The 19,216-nt window shown below is 44.8% G+C and overlaps 1 protein-coding gene across 2 annotated transcripts; it reads right to left on the reverse strand.

Moving 5' to 3' along the window:
- Positions 1-334: 334 nt before the first annotated feature.
- LOC120866985 (ADP-ribosylation factor 2) lies at positions 335-18,169 on the reverse strand. Of its 2 annotated transcripts, none has more exons than XM_040245077.1 (5): positions 18,069-18,169; positions 14,782-14,948; positions 11,236-11,346; positions 4,023-4,147; positions 335-1,727 (listed from the first exon to the last, which is right to left on the reverse strand). In XM_040245077.1, the coding sequence occupies exons 2-5, from the start codon at positions 14,927-14,929 to the stop codon at positions 1,566-1,568; spliced, it is 546 nt and encodes a 181-aa protein (XP_040101011.1). In that variant the 5' UTR covers positions 14,930-14,948; positions 18,069-18,169; the 3' UTR covers positions 335-1,565. The 2 variants fall into 2 exon arrangements, with proteins under 2 accessions (XP_040101011.1, XP_040101010.1); XM_040245076.1 differs by having other exon boundaries at positions 17,961-18,135.
- Positions 18,170-19,216: the final 1,047 nt, after the last annotated feature.

The following is a 19,216-nucleotide window of genomic DNA, read 5'->3' on the forward strand; positions in this document are numbered from 1 at the left end:
CCTTCCAAAGCAAGTCTTTATTGTCCAACCAATCAACAAGTGTTTGACGCACTAAGCATAAATACAAAAGTGTAAGACAAACTCCCTGCCAATTTGAGGCGCACAATCTAAATATTTCTCAGGACTTAATTGCATGGTTTAAAAATCAAATCTGGACTTTGTTACCAGTACTGCAAGGAACATTCTTTAAAGTCAATGTCTTAAGGAAAAACATTACACTCCACATTGATCACAGCATGAAATTTCTTCCGAGTCATAGCTACTTCGTGGTTATCAGCAAGGTTTACTTTTGATAAAATTCATTTTACACTCTCCTCCTCTGTAATTTAAGAGGGTTTTTTTTTTTGAAAAAGCAGTTTTAAAAGGTAGTCGTGGAAGAGCTTAGGTACAAATTTGGACAACAGCTGTCTGGACGAAACAGCTCTAGACTACTGAGCGAACCCAGCTCGTTTCCAGGCCGTTGTTACCTCTATTTTGAGGATAACAGAGCACATTTCCACGTTTGCCATGATTCCATGGCATGGAAAATTCCATGATTGCCAACCAGAAGAGGGAGTCCCAGTGCCACAGAGAGTGGCCTGGATGAGACATCCTTCATGGCAAAATTTAGCACCAACCAACTTGGCTGCCGGGCGTCTCATTGCCCAGATTTTAACCCCTTGATTCTCTCACAAACTCTCAGAACTCCCGGGTGTGTGGTTCTAGGAAGAGCAGCTAACCATACTGTACATGGTTCTGCTTCCATCTGGGGAGCCAAGCTCCTGCTTCAGGCGGAGAACATTCGGCGCAAAGCAGAGGAGTGAGGGCAGCAGCCTCGGAGAGGTGACGAGGAACACGAAGGCATCGCCCCTCCTTAACCCAGCCTGGGGAGTGGCAGGGTGGCCCTGGCAAAGAGCCTTGCCACGCGCTGGGTGCCCACCCCAGAGGGTCTCCATTTGGCAAATAAGAGTCAAAGGAAGGAAGGATTTGAAGATTTTCTAGTGTTACAGGGTCTAGTGTTACGGGTTTTTTTTTTTTCTTCTCATAGAATAAGATCACTGATTTCTCTCAGTAAAGTACATTAAATCAGGACCTCTGGGCTAGAAAATAACTTAAGTTCAGATCTGAACTTTACATCTGTGGTAAGCAAGGGCCCCTTTTAATTTGAGCCTTCCTTTTTTTTTTTAACAAAAGGATGCCAGAGTCTAACAGGATCCCCAGGTGTGCAGAGACCCCAGGCCTGGGCCAAGATCACACAAGTGAAGGCAGTCCACGGCCCATCCTCCCCCAACTTTCCCATCACAAAGACCAGTCTGGCTCTCGGGCATGGGGGAGCCCTTGGGACTCCCCCATGGACTGCAAAACTGGTCATCGAAGCTATTGAAATGGAAGGTAGTGTAGAAAGTGTAACACTGGTTGTTCTTAAGATGTAAGACTGGTTTCTTTAGAGCGTGTATAAGGCACTATGTGAGAAAGCTGCTCCCACGCCCGGCCACACACCCACACTCGGCTCCTCACAGGCACACACGCACACACAAGAGGCCAGTTGACTTTGCCACGACGCACGGGGAGCGCGGCACTTCCCGTCACTTCTGGTTTTTGAGCTGGTTGGAGAGCCAGTCCAGGCCTTCATAAAGCCCATCTCCACTGGTGGCACAAGTAGCCTGAATGTACCAGTTTCTCTGGCGGAGGGAATGTAAGCCAAGCTTGTCTGTTATCTCTGCTGCGTTCATAGCATTGGGAAGATCCTTGGAAGAGAATATTCAAAAGTCAGTTCAGCAATGTTCCAGCCACGTAATGAAATACCATACTCTTCCCCAACATCTGCCCTTAACCCACAGTCTTATCTCTGGCTGCCTAGAGGCTCAAGCCTCAAACCTTCAAATCGCCCTTAATTTTTCCTTCCCTCTCTCTCTCCACTCTCACAGCTCCATGCTAGGAAAGCCCATTGGCTCTACCTGCAAAATATATTTAGAGTCTGACTGCTTCTCACTTGGAGTATTAAAATTATTTCTGAGTTGGTCTCCCCGCTTCTGCTCTTCCTCCCGGAGAAGTCTATCCTCAACCTGGCAGTCAGTGAAGTCAGATCAAGTCCTTCTCCTATTAATACCCTGCGACAGCTTTGTCTCTCTCAGTGTAAGAGCCCAAGTTCTCAGGACGCTCTGCAAGGTCTTTGTGCCCCCGTGACCCATCTTGATTGCCCTGCTTCATTGTTTTAAATATAGCCCTCACTGCAAGTTTACTGTATTACAAAATTGACTGACTTAGTATGTTTATTACCTGCCTCCTATAACAGAAATGCAAGTTTTACCATGGAAGGAATCTCTGTCTATCTTGTTCTCTGACATATTTCTAGTGCCTAGAACTGTGTCTGGCATGTAATAAGCTGAAACCAAATTTGAATAAATTAGCATGAAAGAACAAGGTAGATCTGAGGACTTTCCTGGCAGTCCAGTGGTTAAGACTCTGAGCTTCCAATGCAGGAGCTACAGGTTTTGATCCCTGGTTGGGGAAATAAGATCCCACGTGCCGCAAAGCGCGGCCAAAAAAAAAAAAAAAAGAACAAAGTAGATCTAGACGATGATTTGGAAGGACATCAAAGATATGCTAAGAAGCAGGTTGCAAAACAGAGTGCAGAATAAGCTCTGGAGAGAAATGTAAGGAATATAACAACGTTTTTATCCTGAAAAGTGGGGCTAGAATGTTTCACTCGATATTGTGAATTGTCTGTGGATCTATACCCTGAACGTGTCCTGGTTCTATAATTAAAAAGAACAAACGTTTTCTTTTATCAAAGTCCAGGTGCACTAATGAACCTCAAAGTGACATCCAATCTAATGGTGGGGTAATGGCCAAGTGAATGATGATGCCCCCACCGTTTAAAATAGTGCTTACAAAGAGCTAGATGACAAGAGAACATGCCTCGGATAAATCTGAAATGACGAAGGATGCAACATTGGCAAGATGTAAGATCTCAGTTACATAACGAATGTACTCGTGGAGGAGAAAGCAGGGGGAAGTGCATCAAAACGTGACTGTTCATCTCAGGCTGGTAACTGCCACAGGATTCCACCTTCCTCTCCACCCTTACTTCAGCTTCTTGTCCTGAGGCTGGACGGTTCCACATCTTCCTCCTACCCCAATTTTTACTGCTTTGTGTTATTTACATGGAAGCCGAGTTTCCTCAAGGACTGGCCCCACATCATCCAATTTCATCTCCCCCTTTGCTGACCCCCCACCCCACACCACTCCACCCCAGCTGCACTGGCTGCCTTGCTCTTCCTAGAATAGTCGGGCTCCCTTCCTGAGGGCCTTCAGGGGTCATCTTTTTTTTTTTTTAATTAAAATATTGTTGATGTACAATATTATATAGCTTACAGGTATACAATATGATTCACAAGTTATACTCCATTTATACTTATTATAAAATATAGGCTGTATTCCTTGTGTTGTACAACATATGCTTATAGCTTATTTATTTTTTAAATGGAGTGTAATTGCTTTACAATGTGGTGTTAGTTTCTGCTGTACAATGATGTGAATCAGCTGTATGTGTACATATATGCCCTCCCTCCCACCCCACCTTCCTAAGTCATCACAGAGTGCTGAGCTGAGCTCAGCTCCCTGTGCTATATGGCAGCTAGGTGTCATCTAATCAGATGTCCTCTTATCAGAGGGGCCCTCTGATCCTTCTCCACACCTGCCCCTTTTCCCATGACTCCCCCCAGACATAGGACATATCTGTTACTGACTGACGTTCTACCTACTAGAATGCAAACTCCATGAACTCAGGGATTTCTCTCTGTCTGGTTCACTGCTGTATCACCAATACCCCAAACAATGCCTGGATCTTAGTGAATGCTCAGTGGATGTTTGCTGAGCGAGTGAACGAATATAAGACCCAAGCTAAAAAGGAGGTGGAGGGGAAGGTTACGGGAGGGACTGGCGAGAGGGAGGCAGGCAGCTAATTAAATATCTCTATTTTTAAAGCGAGCAGCTGGTAGCACTTTTCAGTCCCAGGATTCAGACAGCTAGTGACATACCTGTTTATTTACAAACACCAATAAGACCACATCTCTGAGCTCGTCTTCAGCTAACATTCTGGTTAGTTCTTCTCGGGCTTCATTGACCCGCTCTCTGTCATTACTGTCGACCACGAAAATCAGACCTGAATGGAAAGCAGCAGCGTGTTAGTAATCTGAACCTGGGCGGGGTAGCTGTTCACACGTCCTGACAGCCTCTGCCTGCTTACGTGTGTGGTTTCACTGAAAACAATCAATACGGAAGCATATGTAGAATCTCCAGAGTTGGGAAGCCTGCTGGACACCCAACCAGCCTTTTTCAGAGGCACCATGGCCCCTCAACAGATCAACAATAACAAGAGTAGACAGAGAATACAGCCACTATGGAAAACAGCATGGAGATTCCTTAAAAAACTAAAAATAGAACTACGGTATGACCCAGCAATCACACTACTGGGCATATAACCAGGGAAAACTGTAATTCAAAAAGACACAGGTACCCCAATGTTGACTGCAGCACTATTTACAATAGCCAGGACATGGGAACAGCCTAAATGCTCATTAACCCAGAAATGGATAAAGAAGATGCGATACATACATATAACGGAATATTACTCTGCCATAAAAAGGAATAAAATGGGCTCACTTGTAGAAACACGGACCTAGAGGCCGTCATAGAGAACGAAGTAAGCCAGAAAGAAAAACCAAAGCTGTACATTAATGCATATATGTGGAATTTAGAAAAATGGTATAGATGATCCTATTTGCAAGGCAGAAATAGACACACAGATATAAAAAACAAACATATGGATACCAAGCGGAGAGAAGGGGGAGGAATTGGGTGATCAGGGTTGACACATACACTGATACTATGTATAAAATAGATAACTAATGAGAACCTACTCTATAGCACAGGGAACTACTTAAAGCACTGTGGTCACCTGAACGGGAAGGAAGTCCCAAAGGGAGGGCATGTAAGTATATGTACACATTCTGCTGTACAGCAGAAACGAATACAAGGTTGTAAGGCAACTACACTCCAATACACATTTTTTAAAGAATAAAGAGAGAAAAGGTTAGGCTCATGTTTAGTTACTTCATTTCTACATCATGCCTACATGATACAGACCCAATAAAAATCTGTGAACATCCAAGTTGAGACAGTCTTCCCTGGTTGGCAACGCTCTGTGTATGTAGCACCTCTATGGGCCACAGGGTAACACCCTGACCCCATGGGAAGAGGACGACACAAGCCCTGTGTACCTGGTGTGCCTCCCACATACATCTCTTCCTTCGGCTGGTTCATCTGTATCCCTCTGCCATATAACAAAACTGGAGCTTAAGTGCAGCAATCTGAGTCCTGTGAGTTGTTTTAATGAAGACCGAATCTGAAGCGGGACTTCCCTAGTAGTTAAGACTCCGGGCTTCCAATGCAGGGGGCCTGGGTTCGATCCTGGTCTGGGAACTAGATCCCACATGCCCAAACTAAGACCTGGTGCAGCCAATTAACAAACAAACAAAAAGAAGAACCTGAGGGAACACTGCTGCTGCTGCTGCTGCTAAGTCGCTTCAGTCGTGTCCGACTGTGTGTGACCCCATAGAGGGCAGCCCACCAGGCTTCCCCGTCCCTGGGATTCTCCAGGCAAGAACACTAGGGTGGGTTGCCATTTCCTTCTCCAATGCGTGAAAGTGAAGTCGCTCAGTCGTGTCCAACTCTGTGCGACCCCATAGCCGGCAGCCCACCAGGCTCCCTCGTCCCTGGGATTCTCCAGGCAAGAACACTGGAGTGGGGTGCCATTTCCTTCTCACTGGGAACTGCCAAATTTGTTCAGTTCAGTTCAGTCGCTCAGTTGTGTCTGACTCTTTGCGACCCCATGAATCGCAGCACGCCAGGCCTCCCTGTCCATCACCATCTCCCGGAGTTCACTCAGACTCACGTTCATTGAGTCAGTGATGCCATCCAGCCATCTCATCCTCAGTCGTCCCCTTCTTCTCCTGCCCCCAATCTCTCCCAGCATCAGAGCCTTTTCCAATGAGTCAACTCTTTGCATGAGGTGGCTAAAGTACTGGAGTTTCAGCTTTAACGTCATTGTGAACAGCTGAATTAAAGTGAGGGTGGTCTGGGGAGCCCTGAATTTGCAGCTGGCATCTGCAGTAAAGGTGTCTTCTGCCCTTAACCTGTGAAGCATGGCCCAACCCCAGGCAACTGGTGTCAGGAATCTTTGCAGCATCCCACACTATAGCAGAAGAGAAATCCGAGGAAGCAAGAGATGGGTCAAAGAACGGGACTGTGCATTGTATCTGAGCAAAGGTGGCTGAAGCCTGCACAGACCTGGTCACTGCCACACTGGCTGGCGGAAGAGCTGGGGCCACAGGGTCTCCAGAGGCGGTGCCCAGGAGGAACTCAGCACACAATCCACATACAGGATGGGGAAGACGCTCTAAGCAGTGGTCCATGTGACATTAATGGTCTAAGAACTGGGTGGTTAGCTGACAGTAAGCCCTCTGGCAGACAAAAATAGGAAGTGGCTACCAGAAGAACTATTTAATAATAATGAAGGCTATATCAACAGAAGAGAGAGCAGCTCAGTCTCTAAAATATGGGCAAAAAAAGCCTAGGCTACAGTACATCAGTCAGAACATCCTGGGTGTGTTACGTGGTCGGTGCTGACCCCACACTCTAAGACACAGAAGAACTGGAAGGGCAAAGACTGATGAGGATGGCAAAAGAATTAGATACTATGTCATATGAAAAACAATTTATATAACTGGGAGTACTCTGCCTAGAGAAAAGACTCACCGAGGGGACTGATGGCTGTCTTCATATATCTAAAAGCTATGACATATAGAGGTTCAACTTGTTGGAAGTAGATGAAAGATCAGTGGGTACAACTCCAGGAGGTTGAGGTGATAAAGAGTCAACAGGGGGCGACTTCCCTAGTGATCTAGCGGTGAAGAATCTGCCTTGCAATTCAGGGGACTCAGATTCAATCCCTGGTTGAAGAACTAAGATCCCATGTGCCACGGAGCAATGAAGCCCTCACGCCATGACTAGAGAGGATGAAAGACCCACGTGATGTAACAAAGATCCCATAAGCTACAATTAAGACCTGACGCAGCCAAAGAAGTAAATAGATTTTTTTAAATTAAAATAAATTTTTTTAAAAGAGTTAACAGAACTGCAGGTGCCGTGGGCCGCCTCAAGAGGCCTGCCCCTCACTGGAGATGCTTGTGGGCAGCTTCAGCGGCCACTTGCAGGAGCCCACAGAAGGGACTCTGCTGGTGGGAAAAGCGTAGTGGGATGAGATGACCTCCGGGTTCCTTCTCACACTGAGACCTCACCACTGTGTCTAGGAGGGAAAACTTGCGTTGGCCCTCGGCCCTTTCCACACACCCCTTCCCCAACCCGACACCCCCACGCTTCCCAGGCCCACCCAACAGCTGCCTGACCAGCTGCCCGCAACAGCCCACTCCAGCAGACGGCAGCGCCCACAGCTTCTGACTGACTGGGGCTTACATGAGAGTCAGTCATGTCTGTTACATCACATCAGACCCAAAAAATGCAGAATGTTCAAAACTCCCCCCAAAGACTTGATAGGCTGCCAGTAAGTCTGGACTCTGATCACAGCTGAGCAAAGGCGGCTTTCCTGAATTCTTAGGAGACCCCTAGTCTCCCATGCAAAACTGACAGGGTAGAAGCTGACATATGATCCATTGGTCATTCCTAATAAAAAAATCAAGGTTTATAAATATTAGGTCCCATTTTATACTCTTTTTATTTAGATCCTTGTGTGAGAAACAAAAGAACCCAGCAGCAGACTCAGTACACTTCTGAACTAAGAAAACCTAAAAAAAGGTAAAATTACCAATGAACAGTGTGCTGTGGTTTATTTTCAGAAGTGGGCAGAAATATGTATCCACAGCTGGCTGTATACACATAAAATATCTTTGGACAGATAAACAAGAAATAAAAATGGGAAGAGGAACCGGGTGGTTTGGGGGCAGGAATGAGGTGGTGACTCCACACTGTATACTTTCACTTCTTTAAATTTTAAACCATATAAATACAGTGCTATTTAGCAAATTAAAATGATGGAACCTAAATCAAGGAGAAAAATCTTTCCACATCACAACTAATGGCCTATCTAATGAACTATTTTATGCCTTCTCTAAGAAAATCCACCTGCCAAAGCTGAAGACACAAGAGACACGGGTTCAATCCCTGTGTCGGAAGATCCCCTGGAGCAGGAAATGGCAACCCACTCCAGCATTCTTGCCTGGGGAATTCCATGGACAGAGAAGCCTGGTGGGCTACAGTCCATGGGGTCCCAGCGTTGGACACGACTGAGCACACATATGATAAATCAACTAAGAAATCCCGTAAATAGTTCACATTCCAGTCTACACCTAGTTCACTATCTGAATTGAGAGCTAAGCTATCATTAAATCTGTTCTGCTCAACATACTGATGAAGAAGAAAATTTAAAAAAGAGAGCCTGTCTGTTGCAAAGGTGCAGGAAAAATAAGGGCAACATCTAAGATTACTAGTGGCTGCAATGTCTGGACCCACCAAACAGAAAATCCATTCTTCAAAGAGGCCCCATTTGCTTATTTCATGAAGAGTCCAAACCACCCACTTGAAGGTCCTAGAATATAGCCAGTTCCCTACCATCAAAGCAATAGCTATTGAAACTCAATGAAATTAGGCTTGCTATATACAGAAGATTGAAAATAAAAAGGCATTTCTACTTGGAGACTGAGTGTGACAACTCTTAAAAGGGTGGGAGAAGGGAACCCTTCAGAGAATGAGGACATGAAACCTCTAGTATTTTGGACTCTGGATAGTTAATTTTATGTGTCGACTGCACTGGGCCACAGGGTGCCCAGACATTTGGTCAAATGGTATTCTGGGTGTGTCTGTGAGTGTGTTTCTGGATGAGATTAACATTTGAATCAGTACACCGAGTGGGCTTCCCAGGTGGCTCAGTAGTAAGGAATCTGCCTGCCAATGTAGGATACATGGGTTTAATCCCTAGGTCAGGAAGATCCCCCGGAGAGAGGCAAACCGCTTCAGTATTCTTGCCTGGGAAATCTCACGGATAAAGAAGCCTGGCAGGCTACAGTCCATGGGGGTTGCAAAAGAGTTGGACACAATTTAGTGATTCAACAGCAACAACTAAGTATCAAAACGTATATTGTCTGCAACAGGTTGAATTATAAGACATAAAAATCTAAGCGTCATCAGAGAAGAATTCCATGCCTGGAGAATTCCATGCACAGGGGAGCTTGGCAGGCTACAGACCACGTAGTCACAAAGAGTCAGACACACTGAGTGACTAACACTAACATCATGGAAGGCCGCTAGGGTCATCAAACTGTTTCTCCAAAAATCAATAAAGGGAAAGAATTATATCTTTTTCCTGCCTTTCTTATATAAACTATATTTCAGAGAAACCAAATATTTGATAAAAGAATTCTTTATTTAGAAGGCTTTCAGCTAATAAATGCAGATGGAAAGACAGAAAACAGTGGAGGGATAAACTGTTGTAAAATAAGAGACTAAAGAGACAGGACAATGAAGTGCAATGTGTAAACTGTGATTCCCGATGCAACCAAGTCCAATGTGGAACTCGAGGACTGGGTAAAAGTGAAGTCGCTCAGGCGTATCCCTTTATGACCCCATGGACTATAGCCTGCCAGACTCCTCCACCCACGGGATTTTCCAGGCAAGAATACTGGAGTGGGTTGCCATTGCCTTCTCCAGGGGAATCTTCCCGACCCAGGAGTTGAATCCCGGTCCCCTACATTGCAGGCAGACCAGACTCTTTACTGTCTGAGCCACCAGGGAATCCCCCAAAAGCTGGGTACCAGACAGTAAAGAAAGGATATTAATTTTGGAAGTGGGATAATGCATGGAGATTAAGTTTTTTTAAAAAAGCTTTAGGGACTTCTATGGTGGGCCAGTAGCTAAGATTCCATGCTCCCTATGCAGGGGGACTGGGTTTGATCCCTGGTCATGGGACTAGATCCCATGTGCCACAATTAAGAGTCTGCATGCTGCAACTGAAGATCCTGTGGGCCGCAGGAAGAGAACTGGCTCAGCCAAATAAATACTGAAATCAAAAAGTTTTATCAGTTTAAAATAAGGATGAAGGATGATGAGTAAGAGGCATCATTTGCTATAATGTACTCTGGGCAAAATGCCGGTAACTTTTGAAGCTGGGTAATGGGTACATGGGGATGTGTTATGTATCTTCTTTGTTTTTTGTTTTCAACTTCCCACTAATATAAGTGAAGAAAGAAAAGATAAATACACTATTCTGAGGAAAGACATTCTAAATCTATAGGTTGAGGCAGTAACTACAAAGAGACTTAAGTGTTAAAGATCATCACTAAAATAATGATATACAATATAAAGAGGCAGTCGACCTGGGTATTTGGACTGAAAAGACCAACAAATATGGGTCATGACTATGAAACATATGCACTGAAAACACCCACCATCAGTAGTAGAATTTTCAAAATGAAAAGACTCCAAGTAAATTCTGAAATGAGTATGTGGATGCCAGATGGTTTGAGAATCAGGGTGTAAAAACTATCTGAACAGCTATGGATCTCTGGATAGGCAATATCTATAAGGTTATCCAAAATATAATCAATGGAAAAACTCAGAGAGACTGATATGGGACACATTATAACTCCAACGTTTAAAAATCCAGTAAAAAGGAAACAAGGCAATGATCCAGGATATTCGTGCCTGTTCACGCACTTGTAGGATAACAGGGAAGCTGGAAGGAACTATGGCCACAGAGGACGCTGGGTTTGGGTTTCCAACCATCGCTGTCTATCTCTTTCTCTCCTTAGGCATGATTTTTCAGATATTCTCAACCTGCTTAAAGGAGTTTACAGAATTCAAATTCTTTAAAAATAGGTACTTCATCTAAGGCACTTTCAATTAACCAAAAGATGAAACTCATCAGGACAACCATTTTATAACTGTTCTAGATTAACAGGAGATGCCTGTGTAAAGCATTAAAGCCCAAGTATTTTTCCAAAGAAGGCAGGGACCACTTCTCAAAAAAAACTTCCCCAGTAAATTTAAGTGGGTCATCGAAAGAGAAGGAATGACTGACAGTCCAAATAGAGCAGAGTGCCACAAGTTTTGCTTCAAGTATCCATCTTTAGATGCATTTAACAGAAATGGTTGCAAGGCGAGAAACTGGATAATCTCTACCTTGTGTGTTCTGGAAATAATGTCGCCACAGAGGTCTGATTTTGTCCTGGCCGCCGACATCCCAGACTGTGAAGCTGATGTTTTTATATTCTACTGTCTCCACGTTGAAACCTACACAGGGAAGATGGGGAGAGTGTTTAATGCAGACTTTTGCTGGCTCAACAATTCAAAATAACTTCAGCTAACATTTGGACAGTATTTTTCGTTTATGAAGCAGCTTGCCAGTCAAAGATCTATAGCTTACACAACAGAATGTGTTAAGTCAGCTTGCTCTCTGTGCATCATGACAGGTGTCTCCCACCTGACACCTCCTCTCCCTCTCTGCCAGCAGCTCTTCCAGCAGACTTCAGAGCAAACAGAAGCCATCGATAGGGCTGCTTTCTGCCTCCCACCACACACCATAGAAACCCACCTACCTCTTCATCCACACTCCTCTCCCTCCCTCTTGGAACAAGGAAGCAGCCAACGCTGAGTCCATCCACCCATGGGGCTGGATCCGGTCCACCCATGCTGTCTGGAACCTTCTACTATTGCTCTTCTCTGCCCCATTCGAAATCTCCAACCTGTTCTCCTCAGCAGGCTTAGAATGTAAAAGTACATCCTTCAAAGAAACCCTTCCTTGACTCCACGTCATCACCTGCAATCACCCCTTTCTCCTTTTTAAAGTCAAACTTTGTTACCTCTCACCCATTACACCTTAGCTCTGCTTCACCATGCTTTATGGTTTCACCAAGGTCACCAAGGTTGAGAATCCATCAACAGCTCTCCAGTTCTTACATAATTTGATTTTATATCTGACACTACTGTTCATTCCCTCCTTGAAACTCTTCCCTGCCTTCTCATTTTCCTTATGTTTCTCTGGCTGTACCTTCTCAATCTCCTTAGTGAGCTCAGCCACGTTTGACTGGTCTTCGAATGATCAGGATCGTTTACAGAGAACTGTTGCACATAACCTAATTATCCATCAGTGGAAATTTGTTAAACATAGAGCCACATACTGTCTAGTTACTAAAACTGGAGGTTGATCTGTATTGGTTATTATTTAGAACATGGCTTAGAACAATGATTCTCCCCCGTCCCCAGTTCAGTAGGTTGCCTGGGCTTCCTCTTGCAGAGTCTTCTGGGGGGTAGGCTGGACTTCTCTTCTCCAAGTGATCTTTTTATTTTCAAGGAGCACTGAGCTCTCTCATGTGGTGGTGGTAGTGTTCCAAAAGGGCAAACCCCAAGCCACAAGCTCTTATCCAATCTCTGTGTGAATCGCATTTGCTGCTGTGCCCTTGACCAAAGCACGTCATATGGCCATGCCCAGTATCACTGTGGAAGGGGACTGTGCAGGGCTGTAGCTACTGAGGGGCATGATTCATTGGGGCCCATTAGTTCAATGATCTACTGCAATCCATTCACCAAATGTTTACTGGACATCCACTATGTGCCATGCATTTTGCTAGGCACTTGAGAACAGTGGTGAGCAAGGCAGACATGATTCCTGCTCTTATTTACACTTTTGGAAGAGAGGTAGTGAGTGAGCAATGACAAAACGTGCTGAGAGTTACTCAGAAGTTCAGGTTGCTATGGAAACTCACAACAGGGGAAAACCATCCAAAGGATCAGAAAAGGCATCCCTGAGAAATGAGGCTTAAACTGAGACTGAAAGAATAAGCTGGCATTCAGCTACATAAGCGGTGGGGGGGGGGGGGGTTGTGGATGGTAAGGAAGAAGGTAGGAAAGCATCCCACAGAGAGGTAAAGACAGAAGAGAACCAAAGATGCTGCGTAATGCAGAGTAAGTTGGAAAACGGCACGCATATGACTTCACAGAGATATTCACCAGGACTTCCCTGGTGGTGAGAGGGTAACAGGTAGGGAGGCCAGAGGTGCCCATGCGGCAGGAGGAAATAAACTGCAAGTGGCAGACGTTTTTTTTCTTTCTTTGTTGATGAAACTGGTTCTGCCTAAGACTAACCTGTTTTTTCTTTTCTCAAACCTTGGGTTGTTAATGGCTCAACAAACCAGTATTCATGTCAGTTGTTTTATGATTGGGGATGACATACCTTTTGCCATTCTATCTCAAAAATGCATACTGTGGACAGGGGCCTGGTGAAACTCCCTCAGCCTTGAGGTGTCTCTCTTATCTGATTAGAAGCTTGCCAACCGATATAAAATGCCTTGCTAAAAACTAGCAAGGGGGACTCTTTCTTTCCCTTTCTGATGTCTATGTCAGAAGCTTTCCCTATCTCTGTTATACCTTAATAAAACTTGGCGACACAAAAGGCTCTAAGCAGTCAAGCCTAGTCCCTGATCCTGGATTGAAATCCTCTCCTCTGGAGGTCACGAATCCTGGCATAACACACGGCTTGCAGTAGCAACCTTTCAGTGGTCTAGAGGTTAAGAATCCACCTGCCAATGCAAGGGTCATGGGTTTGTTCCTTGGTCTCAGACGATCCCACATGCCTTGGAGCAACTAAGCCCACGTGCCACAACTACGAAGCCCATGCTCCAGAGCTGGCGCTCTGCAACAAGAGAAGCCGCTGTAATAAGTGCGAGCACCACAACCAGAGAGTAGCCCCTGCTTGTTGCAACTTGAATGTGCTCAGCGATGAAGACCCAGTGCAGCTAAAAATAAATTAAAAAAAAAAAAAAAAGATATTCACCAAAATCACAGGTGTTTTTTTTTTTTTTTTAACATTTGTTGATATTTTTTCTGTATGTATGACATTACAGAAGGATGAATTATTTTTATGAAAGGAGAAAAACAAGTAATTATCCTATTTTCTTTTTGGACTAATAACATTTTTTAAAGCTATGGGTATGAGCATTTTCTCTGTTTGGTTTCCTCCTCATTTAAATGTTGCAATCTCTGAAGTTGCTCACTTGGTTCCTGTGCCTAATCCAACTTTCAGAACACTACTGACATTCACATGGCCCCCTGGGGAGCCCATTCTCACTCAGGAGTTTGGATTTAGAGGCAGCTCAGGAGGCATAGACTAAGTTCTGTCAAAACTGCCTTTGCAAAAGCCGTAAATGGCCGACAAAACATAGAGCTGGTTTGCAGGAATAACTACACCGTCAGACTGTCCTCCAGCAATGGAACAAATCAAATTCATCAGTGGACCACCACCTCAAGTAGTTGGTGTGAGCCAAAGTGAAGGAGAAAAAAAAAAAAAAAACATGCTAAGTCCTTCTCTTTTTTCCACACTATATCTTTAAACGCCAGGAACATACTTGGTGTGGAGAGATGCTTTCACTTGGAAAGGCCCCTGGAAGAAAGATTGATTTTAATCATCATTATCTTTTCCTTTTTTTTTGGTCAAGTCGATAGGATTAAATTTGTTCCACCTAAATCTGTTTGTATGACTCTCCTATAAACCTAGCAACGTGCCAGAGATACCAGGAAGCAATTAGGAAATTGTATATTACCCGGTTTGGGCCTCAAGAAGTTTATGAGGCGGACAAGATTCTCCAAAGTAAAAATTCAGCAACATAAGAAGCTTGTAAAAGCACAACATACTGCAGTGTACACTGGTCCTGTCACAGGCTGTTAACATACCTATTGTAGGGATGGTAGTCACAATCTCTCCCAGCTTCAGTTTGTACAAGATGGTGGTTTTCCCAGCGGCATCCAAACCCACCATAAGAATCCGCATCTCCTTTTTCCCAAAGAGACTTTTAAACAATTTTTCAAAAACATTCCCCATTGTTACTGAATTCTGTGACCTGAAGGAAAAGAAAGGCAAGTCAAGTAATGGTTCTTTGCAGAGATATAGACACATAAATACAAGACATAGACATGAAAATACAAGCCTCCAATGGAGGCGGCTCCTAGCAAAGCTTGAACAATTTCAAGTATAGTTTGGATCGGAAGGAGCTGAGTATTTTGTTTTCAGAGGGGAAACTCAACTAAGCCTTTTGATGCCTTGCCAAAAAATTCTCTTCTCCACTGCAGCATCCAAGTGGGGTATGGGAAGCCCAGTCTCAATGGTGGCAGGCTTTCGTCACCCTAAGTATGGAAGCAATGCCACCACAGATACAACTAATCCTTCTGAAATGAGAACTTATGAAGCAGAGAACCAGTCTATTCTACACTGTGAAGCAAACTCCTTAAGGCAGGTTAGATATCAACACCTCTTAGAAATTTAATAGTTGCCTTTGGCCAATAGACAGTATCAAGACCCAAAAAAGAACCTAAAAAATTTCAGAGGTGAGGAAATAACAGCACTGGGAAACTGCACGGCTAACAAAGAAATTAACCACGTAAGTCTGGGGGAGAGACCATAGCACCCAGTGTTGCCCATCACCTCACTTTTTAAAAAATTACATTTTCTTTTTTTTATTATAGTTGCTTTACAATGTTGCATTAGTTCCTGCTGTACGACAACAGTATATATGTACACATATATTCCCTCCTCTAAAGTCTCCCTCCCTCCATCCCATCCCTCTCCATCATCACACAGCACCAAGGTGAGCTCCCTGTGCTTTACAGCAACTTGCCACTAGCTATTTTACACATGGTAGTACACATATGTCATTTCAACCTCCCAACTGGCTCCACCCCCCCTTCCCCGTGTGCACGTCGGTTCTCTAAATCTGTGTCTCTATTCCTGCCCTGCAAATAGATTCATCTGCACCATTTTTCTAGATTCTACATATATGCATTAATTTACAATATTTGTTTTTTTGCTCTTTCTGACTTACATCACTCCGTATAACACTCTAGGTCCATTCATATCACTACAAATGACCCAATTTTGTTCACTTTTATGGCTGAGTAATATTCCATTGTATACATGTACCATAGCTTCTTTATCTATTCATCTGTCAATGGACATTGAAGTTGCTTCCGTGTCCTAGCTATTGTAAACAGGGCTGCAATGAAAATCGGGGGAAGACGTGTCTTTTTCAATTATGGTTTTCTCAGGGTATATGCCCAGCAGTAGGACTGCTAGATCATATGGTAGCTTTTAGTTTTTTAAGGAACCTCCATACTGTTCTTCAGTGGCTGTAGCAATTTATATTCCCACCAACAGGATCACCTGTTAATTATTAGCTTTTGAAACATAATTTACATAGATATAAACATACATGATAACAGACAGTTCAGTGAAATGTCATGAACCAAATCAAAACAAGATGATTATCATCCACCCAGATCTCCTTGTGCACCCTCCCAATTACCACTCCTCCAAAGATAATCGCAATAATCAACCCTGATTATTCAAAGGAAGGACTGATGCTGAAGTTGAAGTTCCAATACTTTGGCCACCTAATGCGAAGAGCTGACTGGTTGGAAAAGACCCTGATGCTAGGAAAGATTGAGGGCAGGAGGAGAAGGGGGCAACAGAGCATGAGATGGTTGGATGGCATCATGGACTCAGTGGACATGAGTTTGAACAAACTCTGGGAGACACTGAAGGACAGGAAAGCCTAGCGTGCTGCAGTCCATGGGTTCAAAAAGAATCAAGACATGACTTAGCTACTGAACAACAACATATTGACATATAACTGCATAAATGTTCAATATTTTATTTTTCAGTAGAATACATGAGAGACTCTATAAAGGAAGGCAACAGTCAAGACAAATTTGTTGTTCAGATTAGCTTTGCAGAAATTTACATCTTTAATTTCAACAGATCAGCCTATCTGAAGTGTGGGCTTGATACTCTAATTAAAGACTTAAAAGTAGTACTGTCCAATTCTGTAAAGCAATTATCCTCCAATAAAAAGTAGTACTGACTACAACTCTAACCTTGTTACTGAAGTCTACAAAGATTCTTCAAAGAAAAATAAAAAATCCTTGTTTCCCTTTAAACTGCTAATTATGGGAAAATTTTACTCCTTGGCAGAGCAGGGCTGAGAGGGAACAAGGACAGTCCATCTCCCATTCATCAGGACCCAAGGGACCTCAGGGGTGAGGTCACCAAATTCCAGAGGCCCCACCTCTGAAATTTAGTCGTGTCCTTCAGGACTAAACTTCATGGATGATGTCCAAACCCACATTTAATCCTAAGACATGAGAAAAGGAGCAGAGCATTTAACCTGAACAAAAATTAGATACAGGGAAACTGCTACAACCAAAGAATGATGATAAATGCTTTAGTTATTCATAGGAGGCCATACAGAAAGCATACAGAAGTCCAATGCACTGCAGCACTCAAAATCCTGTGGGCAACAAAAGTAAAGATTCCTTGTCTTTGTTTTAGAGAAAGACTAATCTCACGGATGAGAAAAACCGTGAGGAACATTTTGCGGAAGGGGAGGTACATTTAAGATGTCCTATGAAGCAAACACTCGATTCCTCCTCCCAACAGCACAGTACACATCCTAGTTTCAGACGCCCAAAGCCCGCTGGGCTGCTAGAGACCCTCTGGAAGTCGCCGCCGACCCCGGCGCCTCTCTGGCACGCTCGCCTTCCTCTAACACAGGCACCAACTGTCCATCAGGGAGAACTGCGGGGAGATCTCCAGGACGCGAACCAGAGCGGGTGGCCAAGTGGGCGTGCGCAGCCGGCGGGCACGCGCGCTCTGTCCGCCCGGGGACCGCGTCCGAGTGTCCTTTCTGCCCAGCTGCTAGGCCGCTTCCTCTCGACCTGCGGGCCCTCGAGAAAGCGGAGGCGCCCCACTCCGCGCCCCCCCCCCCCGCCCCCGCCTCACAACCCCGCAGCGGACTAGCCAAGCCTCTAGAGTCCCGCAGCCCTTGCCCTACAGAGTGCGAAAAGACAGGGAGACCCACCCGTTTCTGCAGGCCACCCGCTGCTCTCCAGTCTCCCTTTCTCTGAGGCCGCGAGAACCCAGCCAACCCTTGAGTGCCGCAGCCCCCACGCCCCAGCCCACGACTCACCAATCGCCCAACTGCCCACCGGTACCAATACCACTCCCTTTAGGGTTTCTGAGTCCCTATGTAAAATGGCGACAGGATCGGGGCGGGAACAGTAGCCAACCAATCACCCACCGCTTCTTGGAGCTTTTGTACCAATGAGTTCCAGGTTCCGTGAGTGACAATAAGTCTGGCCAATGTAAAGGACAATAAAAGCCTGGGAGGGAGGAGGCCCGCCCCTTGCGACCTAGGCGACGGCACGAAGCTCTGGAAATGCCGGTTTCATCTTCCAATGACAGCTCACCGCGTCCCGGCGAGGCACGCCCACGTGCCCCGCCCCAAGGCTGCGTGTGACCAATCAAAAGAGTAAAAAGATTTCCGATTTGCTCCGCCAATCAGCTCGAAAAAATTCCACGGATTGAATTAACCCCGGGAGCATTCAGACCAACTGGGTGGGGCATGTGGGCGGGACCACGCTCACAGAGATATTTAAGGAAATTTGCCCGGGTTGAGCTAAAAGTAGAAACTAGCTTGAGGCGGCGTTCTGTGTGGGAAACGTCCAGTCATCGGCACCGAAATTAGGCATAAGGAAGATTTCCTGTTCAGTCTGAAGCTAAACACAAGCCCTGATTTTGAACATATTTTCAACAGTTGGGGAAAATACTAGCCACCTGCACCTTCCTTCAGACGCACAGAACCAGAGTCCTCACTTCCTGAGAAATGCAGTCGGTAACTCAGCCCCCAATGCCATCTTGTTTCACTAATGCCCGTAAATAGTTGTACCTAATGGTACATAATCTGGAAAACTAACATCTACTGAACATGTGAAATTTGTCAGGAAACATATCAAAGACTCGATATGTGTGACCAAAACGCCCCAGGGTTAGTTGGAGTCTACTATTATTTCTGTTTTATAAAGGAGCTGGGTAGAGTTTTAAACCTAGGTCTGTATAACATCTTAATCTTTTTAACCTAGTACTTTGCTGGTCACTATATGCACGTGTGCTAAGTCGGTTCAGTCGTCTCTGACTCTGCCACCCTATGGACAGCCCGCTAGGCTCCTCTGTCCGTGGAATCCTCCAGGCAAAGATACTTGGTGGGTTGCCATTTCTTCCTCCAGCGGATCTTCCGAACCCAGGGATCGAACCCACGTTTCTTATGTCTTTTGCACT

The sequence above is a fragment of the Oryx dammah genome, unplaced genomic scaffold (assembly GCF_014754425.2).
Source record: "Oryx dammah isolate SB20612 unplaced genomic scaffold, SCBI_Odam_1.1 HiC_scaffold_8, whole genome shotgun sequence".
Lineage (NCBI taxonomy): Eukaryota > Metazoa > Chordata > Mammalia > Artiodactyla > Bovidae > Oryx > Oryx dammah.

Coding starts and splice junctions, on each gene's coding strand:
- LOC120866985 (XM_040245077.1), bottom strand. CDS start 14,929: ATGGGGAATGTTTTTGAAAAATTGTTTAAAAGTCTCTTTGGGAAAAAG. Junction 11,347..14,781: donor GACTACCATCCCTACAATAG/GTATGTTAACAG, acceptor TTCCCTGTGTAG/GTTTCAACGTGGAGACAGTA. Junction 1,728..4,022: donor TGGTGTTTGTAAATAAACAG/GTATGTCACTAG, acceptor TTCTCTTCCAAG/GATCTTCCCAATGCTATGAA.